General features: G+C 37.2%; 1 protein-coding gene across 7 annotated transcripts in view; it reads right to left on the bottom strand.

The window, feature by feature from the left end:
• ZC3H11A (zinc finger CCCH-type containing 11A) overlaps positions 1-12,102 on the bottom strand; it is a 40,007-nt gene that overhangs the window by 6,192 nt on the left and 21,713 nt on the right. For 5 of the 7 annotated variants that reach the window (XM_089908252.1, XM_089908256.1, XM_089908248.1 and 2 more), the window contains exons 6-11: positions 11,886-12,002; positions 11,523-11,603; positions 10,196-10,306; positions 9,325-9,387; positions 7,866-7,964; positions 5,747-5,815 (exon numbers count right to left, since the gene is read on the bottom strand). In XM_089908252.1, the coding sequence (XP_089764378.1) occupies positions 5,747-5,815; positions 7,866-7,964; positions 9,325-9,387; positions 10,196-10,306; positions 11,523-11,603; positions 11,886-12,002 (540 nt within the window). The remainder of the gene's footprint in view (positions 1-5,746; positions 5,816-7,865; positions 7,965-9,324; positions 9,388-10,195; positions 10,307-11,522; positions 11,604-11,885; positions 12,003-12,102) is intronic. The other 2 variants (XM_089908265.1, XM_089908268.1) reach the window with 2 other exon arrangements.

Below are 12,102 nucleotides of genomic sequence, written 5' to 3'. Positions count from 1 at the left end.
TCCTGAAAGCCATTTACTACTTAGAGAAGCTTGTCATTATAAATCTTACCAATAAAAATAAATTCTTCCATTCGTGCACAGATATAAACACATGCTAGACACTATGCTAGAAATATAATGGCAAGCAAAATGCAAACTCTGCCCACATGTATTGATAGTTCGCAGTCTAACGGACCAATAATTAAACAACAACAAAGTATGGTAATGATAACAGCTTTGATAAAGGAGGTAAAGTTGACCCTTAAACAATGTAGGGGTTGGGATGGAGTACTGGGGCACCAACCCCTACGCAGCTGAAACCCCGCATATGTGACTTTACAACTGGGCTCCGTATCCATGGTTCTGCATCTGCAGATTCAACCAACCCACCATGGAACGTGTAGTACTGTAGTACATACTTATTGAAAACAAATCCACGTATAAGTGGACCCACACAGCTCAAACCCATGTTGTTCAAGGGTCAATTGTATAATGCTATGTAGGAGCATACAGCAAGAACACCAACCTTTTTCTACAGATTGGTTAAGGGAAGCTTTTCAGAGTAATATTTAAGTGACATTGAAAGGATGAAAAGGAAGTAGAACACGTGACAAGACAGAAGAAAAATGAGAAAGGCCCAGAGACTGGCATGCCACTGAAGAGCTATTTTTTAATGATACATTAATCATTCTATATTTGTTTAAACTAAAGAGAAAATTTCACACTTGGCACATATGCCTGTCCTCATTACTGAAGGGTCTAAAGAAAGAAATAATGAAGCGATGTGAGAAAAATAAAAACAATTTGGAGATTATACACACACATATTTAATCACCAACACCTTTTTTTTTTTTTTACCAACACCTTTTAAAGAAAGATCAAAACAAAAAATATCCTTTTACAACCTTAAACATATCACTTCTGTCTCACCTTCTGAATCTTTGAATATGCTGTCCCTTCTATATGGAATATTCCCTACTGGTCTCATTTCTCCTGCTGCTTAGTTAGTTTAAAGTGAGTTCAGCTTAGAACCTGACACCCTCCAGCAGTCTAGTTTGTTTCTCTGATCACAGCACTGATCACACAGTACAGGGTAACTCCTTGTAATTCCAATCATACTAGATACTTCATGAGAACAGTGGCTATGTTTAATTATTTTAGTACAGTACCTGTTACAGAGGAAGTACTTACTGATTTTCTTAGGTTTTTTAAATAAAAATTCTTCCATTTCAAGATAGTAGTCTGATCTCAGAACCACTTTAAGAAAGTATGTGAATGGTCAGTGGTTAAGAATCCACCTGCCAATGCAGGAGACACGAGTTCAATCCCTGGTCCAGGAAGATCCCACATGCCACGGAGCAACTAAGCTGGTGCACCACAACTACTGACCTTGTGCTCTAGAGCCCGTGAGCCACAACTACTTAGCCCTCGTGCCACAACTACTGAAGCCCGCGTGCCTAGAGCCCACGCTCCACAGCAAGAGAAGCCACCACAACGAGAAGCCCGCACAACACAACGAAGAGTAGCCCCCACTCGTCGCAAACTAGAGAAAGCCCGCGTGCAGCAACGGAGACCCAATGCAGCCAAAAATAAATAAATAATACATGTATTAAAAAAAAGAAAAGAATGTGAATGGTGACACAGAGACCCTGTTTCCCTACACTACAAAATTTCATCAAAACAATAGAGAAGACATTAAAAGAATAAATCCACAATAGCAATGGAAAACAAGGATGCTACCGGCAGAACATAAACCTTGAGGAATTTGAGACAGAAAGATGTCTGAAATTACAGAAACAGAAAAAGAATAGATAAAACCATAGGAGTGAGATCTGTTCTTCAAAAAACAGGCAAAGAAAACTGCCAAACTAGTATGAAAATTAACAGTGGTAGAAATTAAGGATGGTTTACAACAGAACAGCTGGATCAATCAAGACCTTCTCCTGAGAACTGCTCCCTAAAAAGAGGAGAATCTGTCAGGGAAGGGAGCACACTATGAGGATGCTGGGGCTGAAAAGAAGTAGAGCATGAAAATTTCAGGCTTTCACAAATGCCAAGCAGAAAAACGAGAGGTGAGGGAGAAAAGTAAAAAGCAAAGCTAGAAAATGAAATTAGTTGCACTCCGAAAGTAAAGGAAGGTTTTCTTACCATGGCAATCATATGAGCCCTCAGCCTTGCAGCCTACAACCAACACAGGCTGCCATTTAGTGCACCCTCTCTACTTAGGCAAACAGATCTCCCAGCCAGGAGAGAGGACCACTTGGGAAAAAGACCTTTAGAATCACAGGCCCAGTGATTCTAGGTTGTAAGAAACCTAGGCCCAGTACTTACAACTATGAAAAAGCAACATTAAAAATGAACCAAGGGCTTCCCTGGTGGCGCAGTGGTTGAGAGTCCGCCTGCCGATGCAGGGGACACAGGTTCATGCCCCGGTCGGGGAAAATCCCACATGCAGCGGAGCGGCTAGGCCCGTGAGCCATGGCCGCTGAGCCTGCGTGTCCGGAGCCTGTGCTCTGCAATGGGAGAGGCCACAACAGTGAGAGGCCTGCGTACCGCAAAAAAAAAAAAAAAAAAAAAAAAATGAACCAAAATGAAGAGAAGCAATGAGGAAGACAAAATAACATACAAACCCATTAAAAAAAAAAAGATTCAAATTAGAAACCCCAATCAATGAAACAGAATAAAGAGCCCAGAAATAAACCCACATGCCTACGGTCAATTAATCTTAGACAAAGGAAGCAAGAATATACAATGGAGAAAACACAGTCTCTTCAGCAAGTGGTGGTGGGAAAGCTGGATAGCAGCATGTAAAATCAATGAAGTTAGAACACACCCTCTCACCACCATGTACAAAAATAAACTCAAAATGGCTTAAAGACTTAAATATAAGACATGACACCATAAAACTTAGAAGAGAACATAGGCAAAACATTCTCTGACATAAATCGTACCAATGTTTTCTTAAGTCAGTCTCCCAAGGCAATAGAAATTGAAGCAAACAAAACCAAAACAACCAAATGGGACCTAATCAAACTTACAAGCTTTCGTACAGCAAAGGAAACCATAAACAAAACGAAAAGACAACCTACAGACAGGGAGAAAAATATCTGCCAAATGATGTGACCAACAAGGGCTTAATTTCCAAAATATACAGACAGCTCATACAACTCAACAATCAATTAAAAAAAAAAACCCTATTGAAAAATGGGCAGAAAACCTAAATAGACATTTACCCAAAGACATACAGATGGCCAACAGGCACATGAAAAGATGCTCAACATCACTAGTTATTAGAGAAATGCAAATGAAAACTACAATGAGGCACACTGGTCAGAATGGCCATCATCAAAAAGCCTACAAACAACAAATGCTGGAGAGGGTGTGGAGAAAAAGGAACTCTCCTACACTGCTGGTGGGCATGTAAACTGGTGTAGCACTATGGAAAACAGTATGGAGGTTCCTCAAAAAACTAAAAATAGAATTTCTATATGATCGTGCAATCCCACTCCTGGGCGTATATCCAGAGAAAAATATAATTTGAAAAAATACATGCACCCCGATATTCACTGCAGCACTACTTACAATAGCCAAGACATGGAAGCAACCTAAATGTCCACTGACAGATGAATGGGTAAAGAAGATGTGGTACATATATACAACGGAATACTGCTCAGCCATAAAAAAGAATGAAATAATGCCATTTCCAGCAACATGGATGGAACGAGAGATTATCATACTAAGTGAAGTAAGCAGAAAGAGAAAGACAAATACCATATACTATCACTTACATGTGGAATCTAAAATATGACACAAATGAACTTATCTATGAAACAGAAATAGACTCACAGACATAGAGAATAGACTTGTGGTTGACAAAGGCGGGGGTTGGAGGAGGGATGGATTAGAAGTTTGGGATTCGGAGATGCAAACTATTACATATAGAATGGATAAACAACAAAGTCCTACTGTGTAGCACAGGGAACTATATTCACTATCCTGTGATAAACCATATGGAAAAAATACGAAAAAGAATGTGTATATATGTATAAATGAATCACGCTGCTATACAGCAGAAATTAATGTAACATTGTAAACCAACTATATACTTCAACAAAATAAATTTTTAAAAATAAAAAATAAATTACTTTTTAAAGAAGAAAGAAGCCCCAGAACTGCCTGAAATCAGGCTGTACAAAAGGAGAAATCAGAGAACTAAAAAAAGTTCTTGGAAAATAAAAAGCCAAGTGACAAAATAAATCCAACCTAATTTAAAAAAAAAAAAAAAGACAAGGCTAGTAGAATATCAGCCATCTAGAACAGGGTCAGCAAACTATATAGTCCATGGGCCAAATATGGCCATGGTCTAAATTTTATAAATAAAGCTTTACTGGAACACAGCCACACTCATTCATTTACATACTGCAAATGGCTGCTTTCACACTACAGTGGCAGAGTTGAGTAGTTGCAACAAGAGATTGTGAACCTCAAAGTCTAAAACATTTACCATCATAGAAAAAGTGTGTCAATTCCTAATCTAGAAAATATAACCAAGCAAAAGTCATAGAAAGTGAGGCAAAAAAACAAAGGAATGGAAAGTGTGAAGGCAAGGTTAAGATACATGGAGCATATGTCCAAAAGTTCCAACATCTAATAACAATTCCATAAAGAGAAAACAAAAAGAAGGGTGGGGAGGACATACTCAAAGAAATCAGAGGAATATTTTCTACAACTAAAAAAGTTAGTTAAGTCCTTAGATTCAAAGGACCCACTAAACACTGAGCATAATGAACAAAAAGATCCATGTTTAGATCTATCATAGTGAAGTCCCAGCCTAGTAGGAAGAAATAAGAGGAAATCCTCAAAGTTTCTGAAGAGTAAATTCAGGTTGTTTACAAAAGAATGTTTGACATCAGATTCCCTTTTTATGATATTTATCCTTATCTAAAGATAAGGATAGGATGAAAAAGGAAAAGCACAGGCTAACACTATCCATACATATAGATATAAAAATTTAAATGCATTACTGAATCCAGCAATAAAATATTTTAATAGAAAAGCTGGATGGCTCAATACACAAAATGTTCATTTTATTATTCTTTAAAATTGTACACAGGTATATACACTTAGGTAGTTATATCTCACAATTTTAAAAGTCTAAAAATTAGAGTACAGGAGGAATATGATGAAGAAAATTAAAATTACTTAAAAGTTCAACACCCAGATAAAACCAATGTTAATATTTCGGTGTATCTTTTTTTCTAGGCATATATTTTTATAAAACTGGAAATCATCTCACATGTGGACATTTTCCCTAAGAAATATGTTTCTATAATAAGAAAATAAACTTCATTCCCCACCCCCCCAATAAAAAGATTCATATGTTGCCCTAAGACAAAAGCACTTGTGTATACTTTCATAATCTTTCTTCGTTCAATACAAGGAGATAAGTTTCCCGTATCATTATTGTTCAGAACATGACTTTTCATGACAGCAATTATTTTAGTACATAACTATCTTAATTCCCTTTTGTTAGATATTTAGATTATTTCTAATTTCTGGTTATTAATGCTATCATAAACAATCATTTTGCCACCTTTAACTACAAAAAGAGAACTCATTCCAGTGAGAAAACTATTACTTAAAAAGCAAACCCACAAAAAACAGAAAACGTAAGCCCCAACATAACTCAAAAGGTAAACTGGAGAAAAACCAAAGATTCTAACAGCAAGGAAAAAAATATCAGGAGCTGGCATTAGAGTTTACCTACCTGCTGCCTCCTCATTGTTTAGACCAGCTGACATGCCTAATCGCTCCTTCAGAGACTTGGAAACTTGAACTGTTTAAAAAAAAAAAAAAAAAAGTTGGGGACTTCCCTGGTGGTGCAGTGGTTAAGAATCTGCCTGCCAATGCAGGAGACACGGGTTCAAGCCCTGCTCCGGGAAGATCCCACATGCTGCAGAGCAACTAAGCCCATGTGCCACAACTACAGAGCCTGTGCTCTAGAGCCCATGAGCTACAACTACTGCAGACCATGCACCTAGAGCCCACAGCAATCAATCAATCAATCAACGAACACTGTCAAAAAAAAAAAGTTGAACAGAGACTTTTTATAGGTCAAAAATCTTTTTCAAAGGTCACGAATTAGGCTTATACTTGTTTTCTAATGAAAGTGCTTTTCAAAAATCTATTCAGGTCTTACAACTTCTTCACAGTACAGATAGATCTATACAAATAACGGATTCTCTAGAGCACTTTGGAAAGCACAAAGAAAAAGCCCTCTCTTTTACATCTGAAAAGCAAAAATTACTGAATTTAAGGAAATAATTTTGTTACTGTGCAACATTCTAAAATCTTAACATTCTAAAATCTTATTGGCATCAAAAGGTTTGCCCCCCCTAGATCCTTCTGAAATATGCTCTTTAGTTATGAGAGTCTTCAATACGATTGATAGGCAAAAGGGAAGGAAATTTGACTGCAAAGAAAAAAAGTAACTTCTGTTTACAGCTTTCAGAATATAAGAAAGCCCCCAAACAAGAAAGTCTACTTGTCAAAGCCTCTTGGGCTAGGGGAGAAGTGGAAAGAAGTGTCTTATCTTCGGCAGAAGTTAAAACTAAACACAAGAAGGAAAAAACATTTTTTTTTTTTAAAGTAATTAACACCACTGCTTCACTGCAAGTGAGACAAGGGGAAAAAAATCCAACCCTTTACTTCCTTCTATAAATAAAACTTCAACTATAAAATCATTCTAACTTCCAAATATCTCTCAAATTAGTCTGCATCTCTTCATACCAACTTCCAGAACACTAAATCTATGACACTAACTCCTCTTGCCTGGATTATTTTAACAGCCTGCTAACTCATTCCTGGACAGCACTCTTATCCCCTTTCTCCATATTTTAGATGATGGTTCCAAAATGCCAATATGAGCATCTCTGATCCTTGTTTATAACCTTCCCATTGTTGGCCACTATCTTAGGATAAGCCCAAACTCTCTAATATGGCTTAAAAGGTTCTATTATCAGTAGTCCCCAAACTTTTTGGCACCAGGGACCGGTTTCGTGGAAGACAATTTTTCCACGGACCCAAGGTGGGGAGGGGGTGGTTTTGGGATGATTCAAGCGTATTACGTTTATTGTGCATTTATGTCTATTATTATTACATTGTAACATATAATTAATTATACAACTCACCATAATGCTGACAGGAGGCAGAGCTCAGGGGGTAATGCGAGCTATGGTGAGTGGCTGTAAATACAGATGAAGCTTCGCTTGCTCACCTGCTGCTCACCTCCTGCTGTGCGGCCCAGTTCCTAACAGGCCACAGACAGCTACCTGTCCGTGACCCGGGGGTTTGGGGACTCCTGCTCTATATGACCAATCCCTTCTTCCTCTCCAGTTACCATGCTCTTCATTCCAATTCTGATTCAGTCACAGTGAGTCCCTTGAGCTCTGTGCCTTCTGTGTATTATACTCTCTGCCTCTGGCCCTTCAACTTTACCTGGCTAAATCATGTTTCAGGTCTAAGCTTCAATATCATTTCCTCTGGGAACCTTTCCCTGACAGATGGTGAGATTAGGTGCCCTTCCTATGTGCTCCCATAACACTGTGTACTTTCTCTGTCACAGAATTTATCACAATATATGTAAGGATTCCTATCTGCCATTATACTACAAGCTCCTGAGGTCTGTGATGGTGTTTATTTTTATTCAATGGTGTCTACCTAGAATCCAGCAGAGTAAACATTCAAATGTTTGTTGAATGAATAACAAAACAGACACAAGAATAATCTTATTAACCTGAACAAAAAGAATGACAAACCATACCTGTTAACACTACAAGAGACAAGTGTCAAGATTACACACACAAAGTATATTAGAACAAAAGTACCTTTCTTTGGTGTTCTGTCAGTGTCAGTCTCTGGAGCTTCAACTTTCTTCCCTAGCCTTTGTGCAAGGCTATGCTTTAATGGAGGATCACTGTCGCAACCTACAAACAGAGAGAGGGAACTCAGTTTAAGATTTCAAGCCAACCTTTAGCAAGGTCAAGAAATACAGGCAAAAACAGACAATGTAGAATAATTCTGTAAGTTTTCTGCATTTATATGATGTGTTCATTCACTAGCTTCCTTATAACTCAATGTTAGAGAAGGAATAAAAATGTCCCAGAAAAAAGAGGTAAGGAAGGAGATAAAAAAATTAGAATGCACAAATTAACATTTACCAAATAACTAAAACTATAAATGGAGGATTATAAACCCTGATTAAAGCTGAAATTCAGGATTAGGAATATGTGAAAAAAAAATCTTCATGCACACAAAAAATCTTTAACTGGCCAACTGTTGAATTCTAGGTCGATCTGTGATTAAATACAACTGGGATGACTAGGAGGACAGCAAAAGAACCATAAAATTAAAAATTTTCCAGGGACATGAAGACTCTAAAGGCCAAAGAGCCCCTTTCTTCAATTCCAGATAAGAAATCTAAGGTTATGAAAGATGCTGTATCTTACCCAAGTCACCAGTTAGTGACAGAGCCAGGACTTGAACCAAGTTTCCTGACTCCTGGAAATTGCATTACACTGGTCAATACAAGCTGTTTAAATGTCAAAAGTTTTTAAAAACTATTCTTTGGATCACTTGACTAAAGGTAGAACTTTAGCAGGGTTCCATAAAGACTTTAAAGACCCTACACAGAATGTACTTTTCTCTCTCCTCTTATTTGTAATTTAAATATACAACCCCAAATCACAAAGTTTATTACACATATGCTGATATTAAAATAGATTATTTCCGTAATTTTTTACCTAAATTTCTCAGGCAGCGAGAATGGTGTAAAACAAAACACAAAACAGATAAGATTTCATATTCATAAGCACATTTTAAAGGAGTATGAAGGAACCTCTGAAGTCAGATAAGATTTTCAAAATAATTATTTTGAGACAGATACACTAGGGTCAGTACACAATAATTCAGTTACATGGTAAAATACTTCCCTAAGTATAAAATAGCACTAATAAATTCAAGGACTGAATTTATATTAACTGGACACTATGTTTTCCCTCTAAAAACTCAAATTTCATTTATCCATAGAAACAGAGATATCCTTTACTCTTTTTTAAACCGAGTACCTTCTAAAAAGTTGGCCATAATCTAATTAAAACACTATAAATTTGTATAACTTCTCACATGTCAAAAACATGAAGAGATTTTATACATGCTTTCAGCCAGAAATACAAGGGAGTTAAACATATCAATATTGACACGGCACTTGTATAAAGAGAATTTTGGAGGAGATATGTAATGCACAAACAAGCAGAAAACAAAGGATATGCTCAAAACTTATCTCACCTCCTGAAAATTTGTGTTTCCCCAGTCTCTCGGTTAGACTCAATCTTACCAAAGGTTCTTCTCCTAAAATGGCAAAAACAGAATTTCTCTACCATTAGCCAATTTTTCCATATTCAGTAACTACTAATGGGTACAAAGTATGCTCTGATATTAAAGTCTCTTGGAAATCAGATCTCAGTCTTAAGGAAAACTACCCACATTAAAAGAAAAAAAATCAACCTATTAAATAATAATTTAAATAACCAAATGCACAGCCCAAAGGGAAGCAATAGCACAGTCCTAATTAATAGTAGCTAAGTACACAAAGACAAGCTGTGTCTAACCAATTGATTATAAAACCCAAGCTATACTTTTGCTTGTGCACTTCCATATGTTAAATGAAATCATACTTTACTCCACTGCTAACTCTCCTATATAACGTTCCTTGATCACCCCAGCAAGAAGTGAGATCTCTTTCCTCTGATTCTTTGTTGTCTGAATGGCACATTTTAATGTATCTGCATACTACAATTACTTGTGTCATATTCCTTATCAGATTTAAAACTATTAAGGGAAAAAGACTTTTACATTTTTCTATAACTTAAAAGGTTTATTACAGTTCTTTAGTTACAATGGACAGTCAATAAATTTGATGGATAAAATAAACAGTATATGTAAAAATCAAATACAATACATAATGTGAGAGCTGCATGATTAAGAATTTCATCTTTTTAAACAGTAGGGGCAAATGCACTAATTTTTCATCATTCTATCCAATCAACATACTGAAGACTCCCTGCAAATCCACCAATATACCCAACCCAAGCATTTTGCTCTCCAAGTCATTTAAAAGTAGTAGGCTGACACCTCTTAAGACCTACCTATACCTCACCTTGTTTGTTGGACAGAGTTACTGTCCTCACCACAGTCCGGACATTCTCTTTTTCAGGACCTGGAATGGTCTGTGATTGGAGTAAAAGACTGGAAACTCCTGAAGAACCTTCTAAATATAGAGAGTCAAAAACAGTAAATAATTTATGGAAAATAAAGCTATCAGAAGTCAAGAAATTCTGTTTTTGAGACCAGGTAAATCCAACACAGACCACTGGACTACAAGTCAATCAGTTTTTCTGTTCCTGTTTGCCTACAGTGAAATGGAGTAGGGAAAGGGGAGATAATCTTATTTTTTATCTGCCTTTGGCACAATGTGAAAGTAAAATATAAAACTGTTTTGAGTGACTCAGGCACTCAATGTACTTTTATTTACTAGGAAGGCTAACATTATTCTAAAGTTAACCTCAGAAGCACATCTGCCATTAAGTGTGTCAATTCAATCTTTTCCATCTATATTCAATTATCTGCAAAGCACAACTCCAAAGTTGCTACGGAACAATCCTTAGCAAGAAGGCACTTAGAACCAACCATCTGATTCTCTCTAAATGCATTTCACACTATATAATTTTTAGGGTTGGAAATATAGATCAACCAGGCTAAGGCAAGCACCAGAAGAAAATCCTAGCAGCTCTTGAGGAAGAATTCACCTACTACAAAATGAACTTTTTCCTCTTTTAAATAATAGTTTAGGGAATTCCCTGGCTCCAGGGGGCATGGGTTCGATACCTGGTTGGGGAATTAAGATCCTGCAAGCCATGCAATGCGTTCAAAAAAACAAACAAACAAAAAAACAAAACAAAAACCTTATATGCTATTCTTTAGAGTTATATTTCTCAAAATAAACAAACAAGTTCTTTCAGGTTCTTCATTGTATGTGCCTAGCTCTGAACAGTCAGGGACTGAAACAGCTGCAATGGGTTAAAAAAGCAACTGTGATTTAAATAAGACTGTGTTTTACTTCAAAGAAGCCACAAAAATCAAAATCTATTTGCTCATTTTGGTTGGTGTCAAGTGTCCTTATTACCAGAAGTATCTTTTTTTTTTTTTGGCTGCATTGGGTCTTCATTGCTGCAGAAGTGTCCTTTCTGTTCTTCTGTAGCAACATTCAATCCTCCGTGTCAGGATTTCCCTGGTGGTCCAGTGGTTAAGACACCACGCTCCCAATGCAGGGGGCCTGGGTTCCATCCCTGGTCAGGGAACTAGATCCCACATGCATGCCGCAACTAAGGAACCTGCCTGCCGCAACTGAGACCCGGGGGAACCAAGTCAATAAATAAATTTATTTAAAAAAAAAATCCTCCATGTCAAAACTCCTGATAACTCACCACCTTGCTTCTTTGATTTTTCCTTCATTTTCTTTGATTTAATTTCTTCCAGAGTTTTTATCCCAAAATTCAAACATTCACCTAGGAATGCAAATAGCAACCACATGAGGAACCAGCACCATTTCACCTCTGCAGTTTATCTGTACACAGCTGGCATTCAAATGTTTGTTCAATGAATAAGAGAAATCAAGTGTGTGTGTGTGTGTGTGTGTGTGTGTGTGTGTGTGTATAATGGGCGCAAGGAAGATGGGGGTGGTGGTAATCATGAACTAAATTTCAAAGGTATTTAAAATAGTCTGGGCTCACTCAACAGTGCTGCAAGATTTATGAGCAGGAACCAGCATCAATATAGCCTCTTCTTACCTTGTTTTAAATTGACCCCAGGTTTCCGGGCAGAAGCCACTCGTAATCCATTATGAACTTCAGGAGTTGGCTGCAGGGTAGGTGTTTTGGTTTCATCACCTTCCTCAGAAAACTGATCTATATTATCAAAATTTGAGGCAAATTTCCAATTAAAAACAGGTCTAGAGCGTCAAGTCTGATTCTACTTCACTCAGCTACATTTACTCGCCTTGAGGAG

Source organism: Delphinapterus leucas, chromosome 1 (assembly GCF_059928025.1).
Source record: "Delphinapterus leucas isolate spDelLeu-1000000601 "Yukka" chromosome 1, BTC_Dleu_Yukka2, whole genome shotgun sequence".
In the NCBI taxonomy this organism is placed as follows: Eukaryota; Metazoa; Chordata; class Mammalia; order Artiodactyla; family Monodontidae; genus Delphinapterus; species Delphinapterus leucas.
The sequence above is the reverse complement of the archived record's forward strand: the minus strand, read 5'-3'. Positions and strand labels throughout refer to the sequence as shown.